This window comes from Cloeon dipterum, chromosome 1 (genome assembly GCF_949628265.1).
Source record: "Cloeon dipterum chromosome 1, ieCloDipt1.1, whole genome shotgun sequence".
Classification (NCBI taxonomy): domain Eukaryota; kingdom Metazoa; phylum Arthropoda; class Insecta; order Ephemeroptera; family Baetidae; genus Cloeon; species Cloeon dipterum.
In genome coordinates, this window is record NC_088786.1 from 39415208 (window position 1) to 39442219 (window position 27012).

The window sequence follows — 27012 nt, forward strand, 5'->3', positions numbered from 1 at the left end:
TTCCTTTGCGAACATCTGTATTTTTGCAACTTGAGTTTTAGTGTGTGGTAGTGAGGATAAACGTACAAAATAACGAAGTAAAAGGATTAAAATCAACAATTCAGGTATAATAATAAAATTATAATATTTTGGCCTGTATAAAAGGCTTGTACGCAGCAAATAAATAATATATTTTATATAGATCTCAATGTGGAAATAAAATAATGGTATGAGAGACGTGTAAAAAGCACCAATTGACTTTGACGAAGCAGCCAATCCCCACTTTTAGCTTTGCTTTGCTTGTAACTCTAGGCGCTAGGGATTTCGCTATGGCACGCAATCAAGGCCGAAATTAATTTACTGCCTTGCGTTTCCTTCGAAAAATACAGTCGCTCGTTTACTTATAAGACGCAACCTTACAACATGAACTAGTCAGTGTGGTTTTTTTTTATTCCGGTCAATTGCCATTGTTTAGTGTTCGAATTTGCCCATGGTGGCGCTTGACAACGTTTCAGGAGCGGAAAATCTAATAAAGACGGTCTTTGACGAAGTTTCTGAGGACACCAATCGATTCCTGAGGGTCGAATTAGTTATAGAGGATGTTTTCCCGCCTAAAAAGTGCAGAGCGACGTGCGAACCGTTTTTTCCCGCCAAAACAATATGAATGCGAGAAGTGCGCATGCGTCAGAGCTGGCTGGATGTGGCAAAGAAGTCATTCGTTCAGGTGGTCTCTCTGCAATTGCTAAAAACAGCTCTGACGCATGCGCAGTTCTCGAAAATACGTTCGTTTTGTTTTGGCGGGAAAAAGGTTCTCACGTCTTGCTCAGCTTTTTGATCCATTTTAACTGATTCGACCATCAGGAATCGATTGGTGAGCTCAGAAACATCGTCAAAGACGGTCTTAAAGGTAATTCTTTGGTGTTCGGTGCCGCTAATAGATGGCGCCACCGGAAAATTCTGTAAAAATTGGTGTTTTAAGATTTTAGGAGTTATAAAAGGCGATTTAAACACATTTAGATCATCAAATAAAATAAATCCAAGCTCACAGAACTTAAAAAATCACTTCTAATTAAAATAACGGTCAAAAGCGCCACATATCGGGAGCTTTGAACACTACCCAATGGCAACCGAGCCGGATTTTCACACATTTCACCGCACCGGCGCTCAAAAAACCATCTTCAGCGTGCTCATGGCTGCTGTTTTATCACAAATCAAGAATTTTAGAGCCTCACGAGAGCATCCGCGAGGAGGATTTCGCTTTTCGGGCCGGCACGGTGCTTCGAATCATTTTAGTGAGAGCTACCACTGAGTTGCGGAGGCATTCTTCTGTCCAAAACCTCCGGATTAATTAATTAATTAATTAATACCACTTAAGAAATAGCCTTGGGGTCGTGTCTAGAATCTAAAAGTGATATTCCTCCTCCTCCTGCTCAGATCAACAGTTTTAACAATTAATGGAATGATCATCCCACGATAACAAGGGAAAATAAACAACAGTGAGATTCTCGAAACGAAAACAGAGAGACCGTGACTACCTAACAGATCTGCAAATAGCGGTTATCGTGCGATGACTAGGAGAAAGGTTTTGGCGGATTCGGTCACGATTCGGTATCGATTCCACGCAAAGATGGCCGCCGTTGGCGTCCAACAGGGAAAATTTAGGTTATTCCACAAGAAAAATGCAGAAACTCGGACCCTAGCCGACGCCATCTTGCGCAGTTGGAGTAAAATCGATACTGTTACATTTATTTTAGTTTAAATTATGGCCGGTCGCGGCGTTCTCGTCTGATCCTGTCGTCGAGGTCGTCCTCGTCGTCTTCCTCCTCGATCAGCGGCTCCGCGTTCAGCAGCAGGTTGTCGTGCGACGGCGCCGGGCCCTGGTTCAGGATGCCCTTGGCGCCGCCGCCGGCGCCGCCGCGCTTTCGCGTCCGCGTGAATACTCGCGCCAGCTGCGCAAACTTCTTTTTTGACACTGAAATGAAATTAATAAATTAAACTTTTTAGAAATAGGGGAGGTGAATTACAATGGCTCACTTTTGCCCATATTTCTGATCCGCTCCTTAAAAATGGCATCTTCGTCGTGACTACTCGAGTTGTTTGTCTTTGGAAAGTTGAACGCGCCCATCACCTCCTCCGGAGAGTCGTCCCGCTCTCCTTGATCTGAAAAAATAAATTCGGATTTGGAGTTTAATCGAATTTTTAACAAAAAATGTCCGACCTTTTTCAAGCGTGGAGAGGAAGTCTTTGTTCCAGCGGAGCTCGTTCATGAACTCCTCGTTCTGCAGGAAGAGGGCGATGCGTTCGTCCTCGAGGTACCTGTCGAGTTCAGGGTCGCCGAGCGAGTCGAGGGCGCCGCGCCGCTGCTTGTTCTCGGCGAAGCGCTGCTGCAGCAGCTGCTGACTCAGGACTAGTTTCTGCAAACAGACACACAACCACACACTTTAATCACGGCTCTCTGCTTTAATATTTGAACATTCAATTGCCACGACACGATATAAATTTCCCCTTCGAATGAATCACTCGGCAAACCGAGATTTCTTCCTATTTCTTTGTTTCTATTTATTTTTTAATTAAAAAAATCCTTCAGAGAAAATTTCAGGATATCAAAAACAACCCTTTCATCGATTCTTCAATTAAAAATCGTCTTAACTGAACAATAAATCAAATTTTAAATTATTAAAAATCTTAATAAATCGCAGAAATGGCCAGATTTAATTAAAATAAAAATTATTGGCGTGTAATATGTATATTTTTAATTTGCTCACTGCTCTGATTCACTTTGTTTTGAAAACTTTCCACTGAAAAGTAGGCTACTACGATTGTAGAGAATTTGCAACTGACAAAACTGTGTTGTATAGCAATAATGGAGAAAAAATAAATTGATTCGCTAACAAGGTCGGACAGAAATGAAACTTCAGAACACCTAGAAAACTAAAAAACACCTTTAGATGACAGTAAAATATCGCATTAATAAAAGGAAAGATAAAAATGGAATCTTAGAGCTTCATTGATAATCGTTTTATGTTTTTAGATAATAAAACTTTTAGCTTCCTTGTTTTTCCGAAGATTAAAACTGAAAAACACAATTTAAATAAGAGATAACAAGGTTGAACCTGGGGAACCATTAAATGGGCACGTTTTTTTTTATTCCGACGCAATTTAAAATTCAAATTCCTGATATTTGTCACGTTTTCACCAGAAAATAATTTTTTGGCACTTCCGCGCCTTTTTTAATTTTTTAGGGACCACGCCCCCATTTGAAATCCCCCGGGAATTTCGCAAACGAACAAAATCGCTTTAAAAGTGTCAAAATTAATTTTTTTTCGCACTTTAAATCACCGTTTCTAACGCAACAAAATGATGATTTTGCACGCAGTTGTTGAGCCTGTCAGCCGACGAATTTTCAGGGCTATTTTTGTCGTCATCGCAAACAAATTAGCAGCCATCTGCGACGCACTTTTGTGCTCGCTCGCCTTGCTCGAAGCTCGGAGCGATCAAATTCGTGCTTCCTGCATTTTTTACACTTCTTGCACCAAGATCAAGGCTGAATTTCGACTTATAAAAAATTAAAAGCCTGGTTTTTGTACCTGGTACTGCTCAGGGTAGCTGGAGAGGCCGTGCCTGGCGGCGGCGCGGACGCGCCACGAGCCGACGCGGCGCCGCAGGCGGCGACACTGGCCCCGCACGCTCAGCACCAGCTCTTCCCACATAACTGACCGAGGCAAGGACTAACGAGAGCGCGACGAAGGCGAAGGCGGCGTCGCGCGCCGATAATGTCGAGTGTCAATAGCCAAGCACACACACACGCCGCGCGTTAATTGCCAAAACAAACCCAACGCAAATCAAAATCGCGGAAAGCGTACTCGCCTCGACACCCGCAAAACACTCGAAGCCACATTTTTTTTTAATTTTAAACGAGGAATTTCTGATTTTTAATTTTACTTTTTATAGAAAGTAGAAAAATTGCCTGAAAATTACCTTAGCTTGCTTTACGAGAGGGTTACAAGCGTTTTATTTTATTGCATTTTCTATAAAAAAAAAAAATTAAGAAATTATGCAGAACACATAATCAACAAAAATTTTTTTAACAAATTAGTAAAAATATAAAATAAAAAAACGTAAATTTTAAATTTTTTACTCTTAAAATTTTTTCTCGTTTTTTTGGGGAAAAAAGGAAGGAAAAAAATTCCCGAAAAGTGTCTGTAATCACATTTGCTGCACGAGAGGAATTTAACAGTTTTATTTTATTGCAATCTCTAGAAAAAAACTAGAAAATTAAGCAGAAAACTCAATAAAAAAATGCCAAAAATGTATACAAAAAAAAATCCGTTTTTTTATTTATTTTTATTTTTTTCAGGGGCAAAAATTCCTGAAAATTGTCTGTAATTACCTTTGAATAACGAGAGGATTTTTTATCTAGTTATTTTACTGTTTTCTCGTGCACAAAAAAAGGATTAGATTAAATTATTCATAAATTTTGATTTTTTTTAAAAAAAAAAGAAATCACCTGTTGGGAAGCGGGACTAGAAGTAGTAGAGGAGCCGCCAGAGGTCCACGGTAGCGGCGACAAGCGCAGGAAGTCATCGGGCAGGGGGCCCAGCAGCGGGGGCACCCAGCCCCGCAGCACGCTCAGCGGGACGGCCGCGGCCGCAGCCTCGCCCACCACGTCTGGAAGCGTCCTCTCCTCCAACCTAAAAACACAAATTTTCAATCAAAAATGGAATTTAACTGCGGAAAAAAATTTTAATTGTTATACGGAAGGATTAAAATTGATTTATCCTCAAGAAAAATGCAGGAAATGCAACTCAAAATCGAAGAAATCACAGAAAACCCTTAATGACGCCATCTTGAATCAGTATTTTGAAGTGTCCCCCCATTGGAATAAAATCTAATTAATTTAAACCATTCCAATCATCGAATAATGGCCAGCCACTAACGTCGGGAAAAAAATAAATAAAAATTAAATCAGAATTAATGATATTTTCCTGCTGCCAAAATTTTAAATTAAATTAAAATTAATATTTTTTGGTTTACGGTAAGATTAAGGTTGTTTTTGTCCCCAAAAAATACAGAAAATCCAACTCCCACTTCAAAATCCCACAGAAAACCCTAAATGACGCCATCTTGAATCAGCATTTCAAAGTGTTCCCCCATTGGAATAAAATCTAACTAATTTAAACCGTTCCAATCATCGAATTATGGCATTTCGCTCCTTCTTGGCTCATTCAAAAAAAAAATTAAACATTTTTTCCATTGAATCCACAGTTTTTCCGTTTTTCCGACCTCGGGAGGTCCCTCTTGGGGCTGGTGACGGTGGTGGTGGGCGGCAGGGGCGCCTGGTGCGTCGGCGAGACGAGGGGCGAGACCCTGGGCGAGGCCCTGCGGCCCCCGGCGGCCGCCTGCTTGGCCTCGGCCGCCGAGGGCGGCTTCTCCTTGCGCTCCATCTCGGTGCGCAGCTTCTCGTTCTCGTTGTCGGTGCTCATGGCCAGCAGCTGGTCGATGGTGGCGTCGACGGCGCCCTGGTTGGCGCGCAGCACCGCCTCGATCACGTCCGGGTCCATGTCCGGGAACATGGTGCGGAAGTCGGACATGGCCTGGTGGAACTCGAGCTGCTGCGTCTGCGGTTGGATCGCTGCCATGGTTCACGCTTTTTTCATCGGGAAAACTGGAAAAAGCCGTTTTTAATTTTTATTTCGAAGTGATTTGTGATTTAAATCGAAGTCTGTCAGAGCAAAACACAAATATTTTTTACTCTTGAGTGGATTGAAGCGGCTAAAAATAAACAAAAGTGACCGTGCGACGCAAAAGACGCGGAAACATGATTTTCTTGAGTAAACACTCACCTGAGGTTTTGAGTTTATTGCTAGGCTCCGAATTCGCAGCCTGAAGAGTGCGGGACAGGATTTTAACAACTTAATTGGATCATTTTTACGTCCGAAATTTCGCCCCAACTGGATACTGGATCAGCTGGCGAGAATTTAAGTTCCAGAGTGGCTGTGCGGAACAACGTACGAATTTTAAGGAGTTCTTTGACCTATTTGGCAAAAAAATCGTGATTGTTTGAGATTCATAGAGTAGAAAAGAAGATAAAAAGGCAGTTTAAATTGATTTTAAATTAAATTCTCGTGAAGAATTTTTAAAATTCTTAACAAATTGCTTATCTCCTTTCTACACTCCCATTTGAAATTGGTTTCGATCTGCCCAAGTAGATGGCAGGAGAGTTAAGCGGTTATTGATTACCGGTTATAAATTGGAAACAAACTGAAATTATGGAATTCTTTCAGGTCTTAAAAATGTTAAAGACTGCTCAAAACGTAAATAAAAGAGCAAATTGAAGAGAAAAGTTCTTGAAAAGGGGCGTGGTCATGATATAAACTAGCAGAAACAGTAGAAAAACCGGTACAAATTTAAAATAACCGGTAAAAATCCCCATCAAAACAAAGAGAATCGAGAATTCTCAACCCAAACAAACGCAGAGACACACGTGGGATCAAATCTCACGCCGAATTTTATTTATTTTTAGTTAAATCACAGACAATGGCCAAGATGCGGAAGGAAAAGGTGCGTTCGAAGCCGGCCAAGGCGCGCATCGACCCGAAAAGCGCCACCGAAGGCGACGCCGCCGACCCTGAGGACGGCCCGGCCGGCGACGAGGTGCTGCAAGAGCCGGCAGCCAAGCGCGATTTCGGCATTCCGCAGTACGTGAACGACATCAGGAACAAAATCCTGCGTCGCGAGTTGGTGCAGAAGCTGAAGCGCAAGGCAAAGAAGGAGAAGAAGAAGCTCCGGGCCGAGTTGGCCGAAAAGGGCGTGCCCAAGCAGGTGCCCCGCACCATCGAGAGCACCAGGGAAAAGGACGAAACCACGGTTGAAACTGCTGAAACCACGGAGGAGGACCTGGAGGAGGTCCAACTCGACCTGCAGAACGATGAGCTTAGCCAGTACTTCGAACAATCCTACGAGCCGAAGGTTAATTTTTAAAAAAATGGAGGTTGAATTTTGGGTTTTATTTTTTTTTTAATTTTTCTGGTGGTCTAATTTCGAAATTTAAGGGTGGTTTGGATTCCTCTCGTCAAGACCGATCGATTGAGACCAAAATTAAGGTCATTGGTTGAGGTCAAAGGTCATTATGGATTTTTTTGAATTTTAAAAAAATCAAAAAAATCCTTAAAATGGAGTCCTAAAGGCCTAGAAAAATTTAAAAGTGATTTAAACTATTCGTTTTGAGTTATTCTACCTTAAAAACTAAAAAAATTTTTTTTTTTTCGATTTTTAAAATTTTTGGGAAATTTTTGAAAATTTTAAACCGCCGTAAAATTTTTTCTAACAGTCAGAATTGCACAAATTTCGCACCATTAGACTCGTATGAACCTCCCCTATCGAACTGGATGGTGCCAGGGGTGCTCACCCTTCGCCCTCCACCCCTTTCAACCCCTAGCTGAATTAAAAATATTAAAAAAATTTAATTTTCAGGTTTTGGTGACGTACGCGGACAACGCGAACAAAAAATCGGTGTCGTTCGGGCACGAGCTGTGCCGCATCATTCCGAATTCGCACTCGTTCTTCCGGAAACGCGCCTCCGTCAAGAAAATCGTGGAGAGCTGCAAGAAGGAGGGCTCGTACACGGACATCGTGGTCATCAACGAGAACATGAACAAGCCCAACGGCCTGCTGCTGATTCACCTGCCGGACGGGCCCACGGCCCACTTCCGGCTCAGCAACGTCAAACTCAGCCGCAAAATGCACATCAAGGTCGACCGAAGGGAGTTCACGCAGCACCGACCGGAGGTCATCCTCAACAATTTCTCTACTAGGCTTGGATATACCGTTTCCAGGTAGTTATTTAGGGAAAAATTGAAGATTTGGTTGTTGGGAGACGTAATTTCAATGCAGAAACTGAATACTGAAACATAGATGAATTTAAAATGAAAATTGTAACCAAAAAACTTGTAAAATAACGCAGATTTTTGGGGCGTTGGCCAAGGGGGAGGCATTGGGGGCTGCAATCAGGCCTTAAAGACGCAGAATTTTACGGCGAGTGTGATTAATTTTGGTTTTTTACTCTACGATCCATAGGAGCTGAATTATAAATTTTTAAAGTCGAAAAAACGTTATTTCTGACATTTCTAAATTTTGCTTTCGGGGCCCAGGTGGGGCCCTATGGGCTGGAAAGCGCCGATTTAGGCACCAATCGATGCCCCTCGGTGAGGCGCATCTGCCCATTTTTGTTTTTCCAAAATCTGACCATTTTTCGAATTTTCACGATTTTTTTTCTGCCGAATTTTCGAAAAAATCGAAATTTTTAATGATTTTTACCGATGGTATCTCCGGTCAAGGATAAAAGTTATAAACTGGCTCCTGAGTCGACGCGAAATTTATCTGGGATCATTTTAAGACCAAATTCGAGCTGATCCGATCAAAATTCTAGGAGGAGATAGATTTTTAATTTTGAAAAATGTGATTTTTACACTTGGGAAATCCAAAAATTCGTGATTTTTTCAAAACACAGCAAAATTGAAGGGGTTTATCAACTCCATCTCACGCGCAGGTCCAACGCCGGTCTGGAAACCGATTTTCAGATTTTTTACGCCCATAGAAAAATTAAAATTAATTTTTTCCCGGATTTTTGGTTTTCAGAAATGGTTTTATTTTTCTTAAAATTCAGCCGTTCGTCCGATCGTGGACCACGACCCCTCTGTGGACAGGTCTTGGACCGGGCTACGACCTAAGGTACCCTGACGACCTTTTTTCAGGGTACCCCGACCTGAGATCCGCTCCGAAGCCAGTTTTTTATGCTTTTCTCGCTGATTTAGACGTCATTTTTCACCCTTGCCTGTCACTGACCTTCCTCAGGTCATTTTGTTATACAATTTTACTTTAATTTTGGTTTTAAATCGTGTTTAAGGATGCTGGCTGCGATTTTCCACTACGATCCGGACTTCAAGGGTCGTCGTGCGGTGACCTTCCACAACCAGCGCGACTACATCTTCTTCCGGCACCACCGGTACGAGTTCAAGAACCGCGAGAAGGTGAAGCTGCGCGAAATGGGGCCGCGGTTCACGCTGAAGCTGCGCTCGTTGCAGCAGGGCACGTTCGACTCTAAGTTCGGCGACTACGAGTGGATGATCAGCGGCCGGCGGCACGACATGGAGACCTCCAGGAGGCGCTTCTTCCTCTGAATCTTCAGTGATATTGTGCAAAAAGTGACGGACAAACTGCTGTTAAATCACAGACTCAAAGCGTTTACGTTTAAAGGTGTAAAAAAAATAAAGGAGATTAAAAATATTTTTTTTAAATTGAATTTTCCCAGAAAATTTTTGAAATAAAATACTGATTAGGTCCTAAGGATCATGTTTAAATAAATTTTCGTGATTTTTCACGCCCTTAGAAAAATTTAAATATGTTTTTACCGAATTTTTCGTTTTCTCCGATTAGCGAAAATGGTTTTATTTTTCTTAAAATTCAGCCGTTCGTCCGATCGTGGACCACGAACCCTCATCGGACAGGTCTCGGACGGGGCTTCGACCTGGGGTACCCTAATGACCTTTTTCAGGGTACCCCGACCTGGTTTAGTTTAAAATAATCCTGAAAAAGCATTAAAAACCGGCCTCGGAGCGGATCTCAGGTTGGGGTACCCTGAAAAAGGTCGTTAAGGTACCCCAGGTCAAAGCCCATCTCGAGTCCTATCCGATGAGGGGTCGTGGTCGACGATCGGACGAACGGCCGAATTTTAAGAAAAAAAAACCATTTTCACCCATGTGCACGTCGTAAAGCCGAAAAAAATTAATTTTAATGTTTCTATGGGCACAAAAAACCTGAAAATTGGTTTCCAGAATAGCAGTGGTTTGGTGCGTGTAGTGGATTCAGTAAAACTCTTCAATTTTGGCGTGTTTTGAAAAAAAATCACGAATTTTGGATTCCCAAAATGCCAAAATCACATTTTTCAAATTTAAAAATCTATCTCCTCCTAGAATTTTGATCAGATCGGCTCCTATTTAGTCTTTAAATGATCCCAGATAAATTTAACGTCAACTGCATACATTTTTCGAATTTTTGACCTTGTCAGGAGATATGACAGGTGGAAAACATTGAAAATATCGACTTTTTCGTAAATTTGTTTGAAATAAATTCGTAAAAATTCGAAAAATGGTCTGATTTTGAAAAATTAAACATGGATAGACGCGCCTCATTAAGGGGAATCGATTGGCGCCAGAATCAACACCGTCCGGCCCATAGGGCCCCGCCTGGGCCCTGAAAATAAAAGTTTGAAATGTCACAAATCGCATTTTTTAATTTAAAAAATTAATTACTCGGCTCCTATGGGTCGTAATTTAAGAAAAAGTAGGATTAGTATTGGAAATAATTATTTATTGGCTATATTTACAAAATAACAACAGGGGGTCTTACAATATTATATAATAATGATCGCTACAATATCAATAAACTTACATGAAATTCAAAAATACATGTATCGCGACGAAAGCAGCAGCAGCAGAGAAAATTGTCTTTGAATTTTCTTAACAATTATCTACTTTGAAACGTGCGTGTGAGTGTGTGTTTGTGTGTCTTGAAAACTATTTATAAAACACGAAATAATGAAAGACAATTTAATTGTCGACACGGAAAGAAAAACCTTTACAATCCAGAAGAACGATAGAAAAGAGAGTTAAAGAGACAGACGAAAAAGTTTCAGCAAAACGACGACACCTAGATTTAAATATTCCTCTACGTGATACACATTTTGTTCTGTAATTTAATTTAATTTAATCTGGCGCTGAGCAGCAATCATTAAACACAAAAAGGGGGAGGAAAAGATTGAGAGAAAGAAAGAAAGGAAAGATTTTCCATTACAACCGAAATCAATCAAGGGAAAAAATTACATGATAATTACAATAAAACGAGGGGGCAGTAATTGAACCTTAATTAACATTTAACAAAAAACAAACGCGAGAGTGCCGTACAAAAAGTAGTCAATCGCCATGCAAGTAGTTTATTTGTTATTTTTATTTGTTATTCACACTCGAGTCGAGGAGGCTAATCACAAGTAGAATCAACAGCCGACTAAAATGGCATGCATATAATCCACTCTCACGCGGTGGAAAAGAATATCGAGAAATTCAAGAAAGAATTTTGTTTGTTTGTACTGTCTAATATGTGTAACTCGTGATGGGGTAAATGCAGCGGAGCGGACCACAGAAACGATACGATTGTGTGTATATATTAGCATTCAGTTTAGCGTGTCTAAAAGGGTTGAACGCGGGCTGGAGGGTGAGGGCTTCTTTTGCCAGAGAATTAGTTGTTCGCGGTGCAGGCAGCGAGCGAGACCCTTAGTACGGTATGCATAGCTTGGCGTAGTTTTCTTGCGCCAGCACTTCGTTCACCGAGTAGCTCTGAAACACAAATTCACACGAAATCATCAGTGACAGTTCACTAAAAGGCGTTTTATTTAATTATTATAAGCAAAAGGCACGTTGATTTGGCGCGCAAACCGTTTGAATTTTTTTGCTACTGCGCATGCGTCACCCTCTGACGTCACAGCTCTTTTTTAATGGAGTTGTTCGGCGTTGAAACAGCAGAGGGGGCGTAACCGAGGGAACACAATATGGCGGGGCACCACGCCCCCTATGAGCGGCGAGCAGTGCGCTCTCCTCGCCACCATATTGTATTCCCTCGGTTACGCCCCTTCTAATCGGCCGATTAGGCGGTTTCTTGAGGGGGGCGTAACCGAGGGAATTTATACAATATGGCGTGGCGCACCCGGCAGGCAAGAGTGCACTGCTCGCCACTCAAAGGGGGCGTGGTGCGCCACCATATTGCATTCGCGGGAGAAACGTTGAAGATTTTTAATTTAAAAAAATCTTACCTCACAAAAAAATCAAAACATTTTGAAACGCACCTTTGTGTGTGATGAATAGAGTCGAATGTACGGGACAGAGTTCTCAGCGTAGCCGACGACCTGTGCTTGCAGAACCTGGTTCCTCGTGAGGTCCTCGACGCGATTGAACGCGGCTTCGCTCCAGCCGTCGTCGCCTAAGGATTCAAAACATAAAAAAATACTCCCAAGAAATTGAAATAAATCGGATTTTTACCGTCGGGCCAGATGACGTCTGCCAGGTAGCATTCGGTGGCCTGGAGGGGCAGCAGGACGAAGTCGTGCCTGATCTGGCGCAGCTCGGACAGCGGCAGGGTGGTGTAGCCGCCGTAGTCGACAAACTTGATGTCGCACACAGTCTCCTCTTGATTCTCCTCGGACAGCTCGGTCCGCACGTCGACCACCTCGGCGCGGTACCAGCTGCCCAGCGACGGCGCAGCGCAGATCGTCGTCGCTGAAAATGATTTTAAAAATTATTATTTCAACTTGGACATGGGTTTCTGGAGAAGAACTGACAAATTCGCGTTTGAAAAGAGCCTGGGAGGAAAGCTACAGCTGGTGCAGGCGACAGCAGAGACATCTGCGCGAGAGTAGTGAAGCTTATACATAGTTCCAGCAGTCACGTGACTCAATCCCGCCTTCTCATTGGCCAAGAATTTGCTAACTCCCTTCCATACACCCTTCAAGCAGTGCGCCCTTTTGGCGGGATTGAGTCACTTGACTGCTAGGACCATATAATTCGTCGCTACTGCGCAAGCGTCATCCTCTGACGTCACAGCCATGCTTAATTCTTGGCATTGACAGCTGAGAGTCACGTGACTAAATCCCCCCGTCTCATTGGCTAAGAGCAGGCTCGCGAATTTCTCGCTTCTCCCACCACTTGTAATACCCCCACTCTGAGCAGCGCGACATGCGCAGCAGAGTGCGCGTGGCACTGCTTGGAGGCAGTGGAAGGGAGAAGCCAAGAGAGATGCGCCAATGAGATGGCGGGATTGAGTCACGTGACTGCTTCGGCGGGAAACTGCGTGAATCGCCCTAAACAGATCGTTTTTGCCAGGTTTCTCTGAATTTTCCAGCGCTAGACCATGTTTTCTCACATGATTTGGAATACTCTGATCAAGATCTACCTGATAGTGTGAGTATTTCTTTTGACAATTGCGGAAATTCAGTAAAAATCGCGATGAAGAATTCTGCATTCAAAACAAAGCTAATTTTGAGGCCGATTTTTCTCGAAAATTCACAGCGCAAAATAAATAAAAACCGGCGGTAGACTCACGTTTTGGGTAGGTGAGAGTGGGCGCTTCCGTTTTCGAGTACCACTCGGTCATGAGAATGATCAGCTGCGACAAAAAGGGGAAGGTTGGGTGCGTGGGCTGTTGCACGAACATGTGGCCGGCAGAAACCAAACTTGACAAGATCACGTCGTTGTTGATGCTTTCCACCAGATACATCTGCAACGATTTAATTCGTAATTGGATTCAAATTAATTGTCCAGAGAGAGACTGACCCGCAGCGTCATTGGAATGGCAGGCTGGATGAGATCCTCCGGCCCGATTTGATCCATCGTGAAGCCAGGGTACTTCTTCTTCGGGAATTTCTTACGGATTAGACTGAGAGCTTTCTCGATTTCAACTTGTGATCCTGGAAATGAATTTTTATTTAAATTTCACGCAATTTAAAAATTAAAATCTCCGCACCTGTGAGTGAGACAATCTTGTATTTGACGTCAAAGTGCTTTTTGACCTGGATCTGCGAGTGCGTCTCGCTTTTGATCTGGTTGACGAAGCAGCCGTGCTTGCCGATGAGCCGGCCGACCAACGCGATCGGGATGTAGAAGTCGTAGACGCAGCAGGCCGCCGCCGACGCCACCAGCTGCCCCTGCAGCTGGCCGTCGTCGCGGTCGGCGCTGCTGGCGCCGCCGCTCTGCACCTCGTCCAGGTTGTGTTCCGAGCCGGCGATCGAGCAGCTCGACGCGCGTCTGCTGCTCGTCCGCGTGCGCGTTTTGCCGCCCTTCTCGGCGTCTTCCTCCAGAATGTTGGTTGTCACGTCGCTGCCACCTTTGCCACTGTCGTTGGAATTCTGAAAATAATAATTTATTAAATTAAAAATCGCAAACAAAAAATCATCAGGTCGCGCGACCTGAGGAAGGTCTTTGATAGGCAGGGATGAAAAATTGCCGTTAAGTATCGCCAAATAATGTGTACGAGACGAAGTAAAAAGCATTAAAAACTGATCTCAGGTCGGAGTAACCTGAAAAAAAGGTCGTCAGGGTACCGCAGGTAATAGCCCTGTTCTAGACGTTTATGAATTGGGGTTTTGGTCAACGATCGGATGAACGGTTGAATTTTAAGAAAAATAAAATCATTTTTTGACTTTTTCAAAAAACTGGACCAAAAAAAATTCGTAAAAATTCAAAAAATGGTCTGATTTTGGAAAACTAAACATGGGCGAACGCGCTTTGCCGAAGGGCATCGATTGGTAGTAAAATCGGTGCCGTCCGGCCCATAGGGCCGCCCATGGGCCCCGAAAACAAAAGTTTTAAATGGCATAAATGTTAAAGACGGGGCTGGGAGCGGATCTCAGGTCGGGGTACCCTGAAAAAGGTCGCTTAGGTATCCCAGGTAAAAGCCCAATAAAAGACCTTTCCGATAAGGGGTCGTGGTCAATGATCGGACAAACGGCCGAATTTTAAGAAAATAAAAACCATTTTTTCACTTTTTCGAAAAATCGGACCAAAAAAATTAGTTAAAATTCGAAAAATGGTCCGATTATGGAAAACCGCATACGGGCAGACGCGCCTCAACAAATATCATCGATTTGTGTCAGAATTAAAGCCGGACGGCCCAAAGGGCCCTACCTGGGCCCCGGAAACAAAAGTTCGAAATGTCACAAATCACGTTTTTTGGACTTTAAAAATAAATAACTCGCCTCCTGTAGGTCGTAGAGTAAAAAACCAAAGTTTATCAGACTCGCCATGAAATTCTATATCTTTTAAAATTAATTGCAACCAATCCCGCCCCCGTCACCACCAACAAACGCCCTCAAAATATGCGCGAAATTAAAGTCCTTTAGTTTTATTTTTTTTTTAAATTCCCGTATGGGCTGGATCGAAGTTTTGACATGAATATAAACAATTCCGCGTTGCCACGCGTCAACTGCCCGGGTTTTGCACCGAAATTCGCGGTTTTGTCCATTTTTTTACACAGGAACAAAAAGGGGGTACCAAAATTCACATTTTTTTTCGGCGCTTTCAATCCTGCCTTATTAAGAAATCAAGATAAGCCTGCCGTAAGCTAATATTTACACCTCAATCGTCAAATTTCTGGATCTGATTAGGAGGGTATGTCGTTATCTCGGACGAAGTAACAAAAAAGGTGCACTGACCACGCTGTGCGAATCGGAATCGTGGCTGATGGAGGGGCTGGCGAGCATCGCCTCGGACGGGCTGTGGTTGGCAGAGTCCCGGGGCTGCGCCTGCGCCGGCTGCACGTCCACCGTGATCTTGGACATCACCTGCACACACCAAATTAATTTAAATTAAAAATAAATAAAAAACAGTGCGTACCTGGCAAATCTGTTCGACCTGGTCCTGTTTGGGCTGCTTCTTGCCCTTTGTCTTCTTGCCCTTCTTGGGCTGAGCGTCGGCCGCGTCTTCGCTGGCTTCGGGCTCTGTTTGCTTGGGCTCGACGGGCGCCGGCACCGGCTCTTCGGCGGTGGCTGCACACGCGGCGCTTGCCATCGCTTCTTCTTCTTCTTCTGAAACTGCTTCAATCGGCGCCTCGGCCGCTTTATCGAGAATTATCTCCTCGTCCTCGTGCTCTGGCGGCGGCGACGGCTGCTGCTGCACCTCCTCAGGCTCGTCGACGACTAACACGCCGGCGGCAGACTCTGACATCAACTTTTCCACCTGTGAAGACACGGGAGGGAATTTATAGATTTGATTTAAATTTGATTAAATCGTTCAATGCCGCGCAAAGATGGCGGTCAAGGGCGCACAGCGGGAATTTTGCAAGGATTGATAGCTTGGACTATCAAGGCGAAATCACCGGGAATTTCCTTTCTTTTCGGTTTCTCCAGATGCCCAATGACACCATGATAGATTAAAATGCGCAAAGGGGTAAAATAAAGTTCCCAAATTATTTTTTTGGCCGTAAAAATCAATTAAATCCACAAATTATCTCAATTAACACGCTTTAAATGAAATTATCTGGAAAAAAATTGGCAGTAAGGAATAAAAAACTGAAATTGTTACTTCTGCGCAGGTTTTCCAAGATGGCGTCCTTCAGGGTTCTTCAAAAATATTCAGTTTAAACAATTTAAAACAATAAGAAATCAATTGAATATTTAAAATTACAGCTTATTGTCCGATGTACAGGTAAAAATTTGTCAGAAACGATTTTTTTGTAATTTTGGAATTTTTTTTTAATTTTTTTTAACGGCAATTGGCTGGACTAACGTTTGTTTCCAGCATATAAAAATAAATCATTTTAAATATAGAAAGCAGAGCTGCCAGGCCTGAGTCCAAAATCGCAGCAAAAAAGGCTTAAAACCGAAAGTAACCGCTGGCGCCATCTATTGAGAATTTTTTAAACCATTTTTATTTTTATGTATCCATGGTATAGTTTCCTCGGCATTTAATTGATTGTGACTATTTTAGAGCAGTTCCGTAATTAATTAATGCATATATTAAGACAAGCACTTACGGCCGCCATCTTGAAAAAACCTGCGCAGAACAAAAAAATTGAAAATTTTCCCTGCAACTTAAGAACATTTTCCTACCTCTTCAAGCACAATCTTGACCTCCTCAGGGTCGTCGAGTTCCTCCTCTTCCTCTTCAGGTATACTGGAGACCTCTCTTGGTTTGAGTTGCTGCTGCAGTTGCTGCACGAAGTGCTGTCGCTGCAGCTCCTCTACTAGCTGCTGCACCGGAACTTGAGCCTGCTGCTCAAGGGTGCTGCTAATAGTGGCGTCCTCGGGCGTTCCCCCGGGGTCAGTTTGATGCCGGCGTTGGCGCTTGCGGAACCAGAGAATGCTGAGGACTATCGCCACCGTGGGCAGGGACCATGCTAGCACTTGACGCGACGACGCTAGAGAACTCGAGCTCACCATCTTGATGAACGAATGCGCAACGGGCCACGGCGAACACGCTGACGGACTTAACAACCTGAAACCTGCAACACAAAAGGAGGATTTTTTTTTAGTAAAAATTGCAAAAAATGGAAATTTTGACAGGAAATTGCGCCAGTCGACGCCTCTCGGTGCCAAAAGAGGGAAAATTAAGTCAGAAAAACCCACAGGCCCGAAGGCGATTTAATAAAAAAAAATAGAAGACAAAGGGGATTTTTTCAGTGGGGGTTTATTAGGGTCCATTCGACGCAGAATTTCACCACGAGTCCAAAACACATTGGTTTTCCCCTCTACGACCCATAGGAGCCGAGTTATTTAACTTTTAAATGTGAAAAAACGTTATGGACATTACAAAATTTTGTTTTTGGGGTCCAGGCGGGGCCCAATGGGCCAAACGGTGCCGGTTTGGGCACCAATCGATGCCCCTAAATGAGCCGCGTTCAACTAAGTGCAGTTTTTCAAAATCGGACCATTTTTAAAATTACTACGATTTTTTGAATGTTCAAATTTACGAAAAGCTCAAAATTTTCGAATAATTCAACGGATTGGTGGATTTTAAGCCACAAGGTCTTAAACGAAAGGTCTCACCGAGCCCTTTCACCTGACCTACCCTGACGACCTTTCTCAGGTTACCCTACCCAGAAATCAGACCCTTTTCACAAAAACAACAAAAATTTACTGCAAATTTTTTAATCTCGATAAAGAAGCACTTAAAACATTGCGAATGATAAGTTTGAAGCCCTAGTTACGCAGATTAATGAATCAGTGAAACCGCCATCCATCCATCCATCGAATCTAATCTTTTCATCGGAGGACAAGCAGCGTGAAAGACGCGGATTTCCCCCGATGCCGATGAAGGAATCGGTGCCAATCGAGACAAACCTCACGTACGTATCGAATTTGAAATTCAGAGCCGAAGGTGGCTTGGCCGCGGCCCAATTTTGCTCCAGCAGCGTTGTTTTGGTTCGGTTCGGCAGTGAGTCACAAGACAATTCGATTGTCGGTCGGGCGAGTCGAGCCAGAGGCAGCAGCCGACTCGGATATTTCAGGCCTCGGTCGCGCGCGGCACCGGTGGATCCTGCCGCAAAAATAGATCGGACAACGCACCCAGCCGTGAGGAAGAGCGTGCGCGCGTGTCTTCGCTTCGCCCCGAAACTCAAAAACGCATCCAAATGGTCAGAATAATGTTCTTGAAATAATATATTACTACTTGCATCACGGCCCCTCAAATTTCCCACGCTTTTCAAGCACGCAACAGAGGTTACTTGACCTGAGAATTTTAATCTGATAAGTTTTTTCCCGGACAAATTTTCTCGATTAGATCCATTTACGAATCTATTTAAATATTGTTCAATTACGATTGGGAATTTATCTAAAATTTTAAGTCTATTGCCATTAAGTAAGTATTTTGAGGTATTTTTGAGGTATTTAACTCTTTTAGAGCAGTTTTAGTTTGAAAAATTCTTGAAATTTTAGCTAGGAATGTTGTTTTTACATAATTTTACATAAATAATTGTCACGAACAGGCGCAATACTTTTTTCCAGGAGAAATTCCTGTCGATTAGACCTATTTCATAATTCCATTGCATTCTTCTTAAATTTATATTAGGAATTTATCTAAAATTTCATGTTAAAAGCTTTTCTATAACTTTACATAAGTATTTTGCACGGATTTACTGCTTTAAACTTAATAAAGCTTTGCATAAAACTTCTATTACCCTTCATTTAGAGCAGTTTCAGTCTGGAAAATTCTTGAACGTATAGCAAATAAATAAATTTTTCTGTTACATAATTTTACATAAATAATAACCACGTACGTAGCAATTATTTTTACCTCCGGAGAAAGTTCCCTCGATTAGGCCCAACTTCCATTGAATTCTCATTAAAATTAGATCATAAATTATCCAAATTTTCACGTCAAAAGATGCTTTGTGGATTTTACATATCTTTACCTAAGTATATAGCACCGATTTTCAGACATTTTCTGTTTTAAAATGAAAATAGTTATACATAACCCTTCTTTTAGAGCAGTTTTAGTCTGAAAAATTCTTAAAAATCTTGAACCATTTGCCAGAAATGTTGCTTTTACATAACTTTACATAAGTATTAAGTACGGATTTTGAGGAATTTTCCGTTTTAAAAAGTAAACAGCTTTAAACAACCCTTTTTAAGAGCAGTTTCAGAGGCAAAAATTCTTTAAATTCTTGAGGATATAGCCAGAAATGTTTTTACATAATTTTACATAAATAATTTTCCTGAACAAAATTAATTGTTTTGAGTGAAATATTCTTTTAAATACTCGTCCTCGGAAAACTCTGCAAAACAGCTTTATCATAGTTACATAAAAATTACATAACTTTGCTTCTTGAGCGATTTGAATATCAAAATTTCAGAACTGGCTCAATATTATAATATTGCATAGAAATTCAAGTGCTCCAAACATCCGGCATGGAGGCATGGTAATTACTCTGCGCAATAGGAAACAGGAAGTGAAGCACCTGCGTATAAATTTCCGATAAATCCCGCGGTCCGAGAACCGAGATGGGAGGAATTATTATCATCATCATCATCACCGCCGAGTGAGTGAGTGAGTGAGTCGTGTTGTTTTGCATAAAATATAAATAAATCTCTGCTCCACGGCTCGTCAGCCCGCCAGCGTCGCGCGCCGCAACTTAAATAATAATGAGAATCAATCTGCCTCGGTTGCGAAATCGAAAATAAGGTCATTTAAAAACAAATTCCGCAGAATGCGACAAAATTCCGTTTTCGGGTAATTCGAGAAGAGAAAATACATACCAAGGAGTGTATAAAGCTCTACTTGCGTCCGTCCGTTGGGAATATTGACTCGATACTGGCTGATACTGATAGAGGAGGCAACACTCACTTCTTGAACTTGGATAGTTTAAAGTGCATTGTACAAGAATTGCGTGACTCACATTCTCTACGTGTTTTTGTTGACAAAAGCAGAGTAAATACGATTGACGATCGAAAAATTCTAGAGTTATACAGCCGAAAAGGCTCTTATGTAAAAAATATGTAAACCTTCGACCCTTCCCTGATTTGAAAGTTGCACCAAATAATAAATAATCGGCCCAGCCCTTTATTTCTTTCACTTTAAGTTTTAATTTTTTTTTGTCGTCTGCGAGACGGAGGAGGAGAAGCTCGAAAATGAAAGGTTCAGTGCTCGGTGTGCGCGAGAGAGCAATAATGAGAGTAGTTGCTCGTTGCGGGCCCGAGGCGAGGGCGAGGAGGATTTGGTCAAAAGTATCGCAAGGCCACCTCCAGCGCGGCCGCAGAGGTGAACGCACCGCAAATTCCGAGCCAGGACGCTTGAATGACACGACAGAACACGACTGATTGTATCACTCGTGCCAGCAGGGATGTGAAAAATTTCTCCTGAAATTGGCGGCGTTGGAAAAATCGCGAAAAGTGGCTCTGGGACGGATTTCAGGGTAGGGTACCCTGAAAAAGGTCGTAAGGGTAAGTCAGGTGATAGGGCTCAGCGAGACCTTTCGTTTAAGACCTTGTGACTTAAAATCCAACAATCCGTTGAATTATTATAAAATTTGAGCTTTTTGGAAATTCGGAGATTCAAAAAATCGTAGTAATTCGAAAAATGGTCCGATTTTGAAAACCTGCACACGGTTGAACACGTCTTGATAAGGGGCATTGATTTGTGCCCAAATCAGCATCTTTTGGCCCATTGGGACCCACTTGGGCCCCGAAAACAAAATTTTGTAATGTCCAAAACACGTTTCTTCAAATTAAAAAATTAATAACTCGGCTCCTATGGGTCGCACAGTCAAAAACCAATGTTTTTTGGACTCGTGGGAAAATTCTGCGTCGTATAGACCTAAAAATAGGGACCGTGCGCCCTTGCTGTGCGAATAAATGTAACAAAATACACGGGAATAATTTTATTCTGTCGGTACACCTCTTTTTCTACGCTTTTAATTGACTGTCTCCCGATTAACCTCCATTATTTCGACAGCGGAAACCAGTACAGATCGCAACCTGCCCCCGTAAATAATTAATTTTATTTTTAAAACGGTAAATTTAACATGAAATGTTACGTAAGACAAAAAAACTCTTCGTTCACGACCCCTGTCAAGCTGGATTCGACGGAATTCTCTCCCACTCACGCACGATATATCGATGCAAACGGAACCGGTTCGGCGTGCACAATGAGTTAATTGACGATTTCGAAGCAAAGCTAGATTGTGCGCGGTGCCACGCCCAGAACCCAGAACCGGAGCCGGCCCGCGGGCCGACCACTCCTCGGCCCCGGGCAGTGAAAACCTGATTTTAAAGGGACAGGTGTGGTGCCGCCGCCGCCGCCGCGGCCGCCGTTGTTGTCGAGAAGCTAGGCTAATTGGCGGCGTAAAAAAAATTTAAAAGGATTGCATTATTTGATTTGAAAGAAAGGGCAAATCGTTTCTCATTGCAGTCGCGTGCGTAATGGTGCCGCTGCGTGCTCGGCGATTAAATCAATTCCCGGAGGAGAAAGACGAGACGAGCCCTCGACACCTTTAATGAAGAGTTGTACTCGGAAAGCGATTTTAAATTTAAGTGGATTGATACAAGGCTACAATTGGAGGGATTAAAAATTTTATATGTTAAAAATTCAAATTTTCTCCAAAATTTCCACGGCTTGACCAGATTTTCTTGGCAGATTTGGATTCCTCTGATCGAGATCTGTCCAACAGTGCATGAAACCTTTCAGGGAAATTCTTTTTTAGAGAAATAAAATAGGATTTCAAGTAAGGAGACAGTCCTCGCCGTTTGAAAAGCATTCAAACTTTCCAGCCAATTTTCTCAAAAATTTACACGGCTACCTACATCAATTTTGGCTTTAAAAGAATCCTAAAAGGTCATGTAATGCATTCCCAACAAGCATTTTCCAGGATAAATCAATTTATTTGACCGCTAGAGGCGCTGACGGCACGATTTCCGTCATTAGTGAGGGGTTTAAGTGTGTTGCAAAGAATTTTTAAATTTATTTTCAGTTTTAGTCGCTACTGCGCAAGCGTCGCCCTCTTACGTCACATTGGCATTGACAGCTGAGAATCACGTGACTCAATCTCGCAATCTCATTGGCTAAGAGCAGTCGCGCGAATTTCTCGCTTCTCCCACCACTTGTAATACCCCCACTCTGAGGAGTGTGACATGCGCAGAAGAGTGCGCGTGGCACTGCCTGGAGGGAGTGGAAGGGGGAAGCCAAGAGAGATGCGCCAATAAGAAGGCGGGATTGAGTCACGTGACTTTTTCAGCGGGAAACTGCGTGAATCACCCCAGACAGACGGTTTTTGCCAGTTTTCTTCGAAATTGACCGTGTTTTCTCACATTCATAATTAAAATCTTTCGCTTTCGGGCTTTAACAAACTTGACTTTGGCAGAGAGACGCGCCGGAAACCGAAACTGTGTCGCTTCTCGGCGCGAAATTGCTTTTGTTGTGAGCGCGAAAGGCGGATTCTAGCATTTTCTGGCCAACGAGAAAATTAACAAGTAAAAAAATTGCGTGTGCATTCCGGGCTTTGCCGCAAATCGAAATAAAATTAAATAATGCCATCACACGCCCCAATGAGCGATTTTTTATTTAATTAAAATTACAAAGCCACGTGTCTGGACATTGATTTTGCGATCGTGCGTCGCAAACAATTTTTTTGTTTGTTTTTTGTGTTGTCTTGACCCAAAATAGACGACCCGAAGGTCAACACGCGTCGTCTGGGTTGTTTTTATCGTCGATTTCGGCTGCGTCAATGATAATTACGTTCACGAGAGCAGCATCCAGGACGAATAACGGCCGGTGCCGGACCGAATCGTGACTCGGGGGAGGCGAGCGGCAGCTTCTTGAAAAATTAAATAGCCGCCGGCGCCGCACAATGCTTTTAATTGCTCGAATTTTTTGTCGGCGTTCGCCCGCATGACGTCCGCAATTTCGGCAGTGAAAGGTAATTAAAGAGTGCAGGAAGGAACTAAATTAGAGATTGCAGATTATTCTGTCTCGCCATGATAAATAAATATTAATAAAATTAACACAAGGGGATTAATTAAATAATTATTGTTGCGACGATTCAATAATTAGAGATTTCACACTCGACACTCGGACAGAGAGAAGCGATAATTAATTCTGTCTGCCGGCGAAACGAGCGCCTCTTCTTGCCTGATGATAAATCTGAAAAATATTTAATAGTGCCGCGCGTCTGCCGCGATTGTGCTCGAGCAGTGTCAGATTGTTGCGCAATAAAACTGACTGATTGTGAGAGGAAGCAATAAACACATGCAGACAGACGGCCTAATTAGCACAAAAGATGATTCTCGCCTCGCTCCGCCGAGCTCATTTGATTTTTCAGATTGGAAATTAAATATGCATAAACGGTATTTTGCAGTTAATAAAAAATTTAATTTCAGATTTCAGGGTAGGGTACCCTGAAAAAGGTCGTCAGGGTAGGTGAGGGTGATTAAGGTCATAGGGCTCGGCGAGACCTTTCGTTTAAGACCTTGTGACTTAAAATCCATCAATCCGTCGAATTATTAGAAAATTTGAGCTTTTCGGAAATTCGAACATTCAAAAAATCGTAGTAATTCGAAAATTGGTCCGATTTTGAAAAATGCACGCGGTTGCACGCGTCTTGATAAGGGGCATCGATTGGTGCCCAAATCGGCATCATTTGGTCCATTGGGCCCCAATGGGGCCCCAAAAACAAAATTTTGTAATGTCCAAATCACGTTTTTTCACATTAAAAAATTAATGACTCGACTCCTATGCGTCGTACAGGGAAACCCCAATGTTTTTTGGACTCGTGGGGAAATTCTGCCTCATTTTCTTATAATTTTGCCCGATTTTTGCCCCACAATTAACAAAAAATTTAATATTTTTTACTAATTTAACTAAACCCGCTCTTAATCTTTATTTTATCAGGAGGCACGCACGCACGGGTCGGTCGAGCTTGGTCGTGGGATGTGTGCTCTCAACCTGGCAGCAATAATCGAGTGTGCGAGGTCAGTAAACCCGGCGATTGGCGAAACAAAGCAGCCACACCCACCTTTTAATTCCACCTAGAGTCCACTGTCTTATTTCTGATTTCTGATCAGAAAGAAATAAAGAAAGTCGAGTGTGTTAATTGGCGTGACCTTACGTTGAAGATGAAGCGTGGCATTTGCGCGCACTTTTCCTCCGTTATGCATAAAGTTTCATCTGGCGCGCGCGTGATTAAAATAATGCAACGGAGAAAGGGAATCGTCTATCTGTCATAATAAATGATTTCTCTAGCCAGCTCGGCCGATTTTAATTAAAAACGAGTTTCAGTTTTTCGTCGTGAAAACCTTCAGCTCGGCAGGTTCAACAAATTCATTTATTTATTTCGAAATACAGTGGAGGCAACAAAGTGACGATAGATACAATATTAAATTTGACAAAAGCAGGCTTAAAATAGCTTTTGCAAGAAGTGTTTCTTTTGTGCGCGGCTCAACGGGGAGGGTTAACCGGCGTGCACCCCAGGGGATGCAAGAAGACAAGTGTATTATTATTGACAAAGGAAAGAGCGAATAATAATAAACAGGCATTTCAAAATAATCTATTTTTCTCAAGCTTGAATAGGAATGTTGAGCAAGGTTAAGAAAATGAGGGGTTTGATGGATTTATTTGATAGGCCGGAGTGTTGATCCATTTCTGGCTGCTGGGGATGATTTATTGAATACAATTTTATTTTACAAAGGAAAAAACGATTTTTTTTTCTTCATAAAATTCACGGAAAATTGGTTTTTTCTCGAGGGAAAAATTATTCTCGCATTTTTAAACGATTTTCATTTCAAGACGTAATAGAAAAAGCCCAGAGGTATGATTTTTAGTCAGGTTGACAAGCATTTTTAATGTTCCCTCAGAAGCGAGAACGCAATAAGCATTTTTCACTAAATAAATAATATGCTTTTTTGTTATTTGCGTGGCAAATGTCGGGCAGAATTTCCCCACGAGTCCAAAAAACATTGATTTTTGACTCTACGACGCATAGGAGCCGAGTTATTAATTTTTTAAATGGGAAAAAACGTGATTTGGACTTTACAAACTTTTGTTTTCGGGGCCCATTTGGGGCCCAATGGGCCACGCGATGCCGATTTGGGCACCAATCGATGCCCCTTATCAAGGCGCGTGCAACTATGTTCAGTTTTTAAAAATCAGACCATTTTTCGAATTATTACGATTTTTTGAATGTCCGAATTTCCGAAAATCTCAAAATTTCCGAATAATTCAACGGATTGATGGATTTTAAGTCACAAGGTCTTAAACGAAAGGTCTCACCGAGCCCTATCACCTGACTCACCCTGACGACCTTTTTCAGAGTACCCCACCCAGAAATTGGTCCCAAAAAATTAATAAAAAATAAAAATTGGCTTAAACGCTATCTAAATCGGCTCAGATAACTTCTAAAAGTAGGATGGAGAAATAAATAACACGTCGAATATTTTCTAAAAATAACAATCGTATAAAATTGACGAAAATAAATTTAAAAAACTGATTTCTTAAAGTTTTTTAGGTTTGAAGAGTAATTTTGATATCTAAAAATTTTTAAATACGTTTTTTTTATAAATTGCTGCTAGAATTGGTTAATAATTGTTTGGAAATTGTAATTTTCATAATATTTAATTGGTTTACTTTATTTAAAAAATAAATATTCTCATTTTTAGAGTTGCTTCATTAAAATTAAACTGGCTTCACACCTTTCTAGAGGAAAGGAAAAATAATTTTTGGCAACGTTTTCAATGCTTAAAAATGCCCGATTTTAATGATTTCGGGCTCGGAAAATTCAGAAAATTTGGTGCAATGCGATTTTCCGGGGAGCCTCTCCGTTTTATCTCCAAAATCCGGCTGATAAAACCCGATTTTGAAGCAATTCAAACACAAAAACCCGAATCAACGCAGAGAAATTTCTAGAAACCGGCACCCTGGTGGAAGGGTTGCGTCAGCGGCGCCACACCCTACCCACGCTCCCCCGAAAAACCGCAAATTCCCCCCCAAAACCAGACCTTTCTCCAATCAACCCCTAAATCTGAATTGCTGCACCCTCGGGGGCTACTCAGTACTCACATGGTCCAAAGGGGCCGGGGGCGGCGTTGCAAGTGAAGCGAATTGAAGCGGAGGCGGCGAAACCCACGTGACGAGCAGCTCGTCGCGACAAAGAGGGTGCGGAGGCCGGCAGATCGATACCCTCTCTCTCTCGCGCGGCGGCGGCGGCGACGGTGGCACTGCGGCGGCGCCACGCACCAAGGTCGGGGTCATGCTCTACCTCAACGTGCAAACAGCCAGACGCGGCGCGGGTCGGGGGTGCACGCGAAAGCAGACAGACGGAAAGAGAGAAAGAGCATTGCACCCCTCAACCAGCCGCCCGGAACCCAACTGCCTCAACCCTCAACCCTCGCCATCGAAAATCGAAACACTTTGAAAATAAATAATGCTCTTTTGTCACCTGAATTGTTTAAAAAAAATAGGAAAAAATCAGAAAATTATTGTCAATCTTTGAAAAAAACTACCCTCTCACCAGGGTAGGAATTTTCTGACCTCAGGGATGACTCCCAGGGTTCGCAAAGCCCACATTTTACCGAAACACATGAATTATTTTCTTTTTAATTATTTTGCAGTTAATTAAAAATGATTTTGAAAATTATATCGAATTTTTAGGACCGATTTCAGGGTGGGGTACCCTGAAAAAGGTTCAACAGGGTACGTCAGGGGATAGGGCTTGGCGAGACCTTTCGTTTAAGACCTTGCGACTTAAAATCCATCAATTCATTGAATTAATATAAATTTTGGACTTTTCAGAAATTCGGACATTTAAAAAATCGTGAAAATTCGTAAAATGGTCCGATTTTGAAAAACTGCACACGGTTGAACGCGTCTTGATAAGGGGCATGGGTAGGTGCCCAAATCCTCGCCGTTGGGCCCACAGGGCCCCGGAAGGACCCCATAAACCATAATTTTGTAACGTCCAATTCACGTTTTTTCAAATTAAAAAATTAATAACTCGGCTCCTATGCGT

The 27012-nt window shown here is 42.4% G+C and overlaps 3 protein-coding genes across 6 annotated transcripts in view; 1 reads left to right on the top strand and 2 right to left on the bottom strand.

Moving 5' to 3' along the window:
• Positions 1-5936, bottom strand: LOC135947960 (CUE domain-containing protein 1). The gene is made up of 6 exons (XM_065496974.1): positions 5823-5936; positions 5263-5644; positions 4487-4670; positions 2198-2393; positions 2014-2139; positions 1-1951 (listed from the first exon to the last, which is right to left on the bottom strand). The coding sequence occupies exons 2-6, from the start codon at positions 5616-5618 to the stop codon at positions 1740-1742; spliced, it is 1074 nt and encodes a 357-aa protein (XP_065353046.1). The 5' UTR covers positions 5619-5644; positions 5823-5936; the 3' UTR covers positions 1-1739.
• Positions 5937-6435: 499 nt separating this feature from the next.
• On the top strand, positions 6436-9264 carry LOC135948538 (probable ribosome production factor 1). The gene is made up of 3 exons (XM_065497855.1): positions 6436-6948; positions 7453-7814; positions 8885-9264. The coding sequence occupies exons 1-3, from the start codon at positions 6517-6519 to the stop codon at positions 9156-9158; spliced, it is 1068 nt and encodes a 355-aa protein (XP_065353927.1). The 5' UTR covers positions 6436-6516; the 3' UTR covers positions 9159-9264.
• Positions 9265-10330: 1066 nt separating this feature from the next.
• spoon (spoonbill) overlaps positions 10331-27012 on the bottom strand; it is a 31810-nt gene continuing 15128 nt past the window's right edge. For 2 of the 4 annotated variants that reach the window (XM_065476860.1, XM_065476862.1), the window contains exons 2-10: positions 16631-17022; positions 15417-15758; positions 15236-15364; positions 13549-13930; positions 13359-13492; positions 13128-13302; positions 12069-12305; positions 11876-12009; positions 10331-11369 (exon numbers count right to left, since the gene is read on the bottom strand). In XM_065476860.1, coding sequence (XP_065332932.1) covers positions 11307-11369; positions 11876-12009; positions 12069-12305; positions 13128-13302; positions 13359-13492; positions 13549-13930; positions 15236-15364; positions 15417-15758; positions 16631-17022 — 1988 coding nt within the window. In that variant the 3' untranslated portion in view covers positions 10331-11306. Of the gene's footprint in view, positions 11370-11875; positions 12010-12068; positions 12306-13127; positions 13303-13358; positions 13493-13548; positions 13931-15235; positions 15365-15416; positions 15759-16630; positions 17023-19774; positions 19878-26063; positions 26186-27012 lie in introns of those variants that run through there. The other 2 variants (XM_065476864.1, XM_065476863.1) reach the window with 2 other exon arrangements.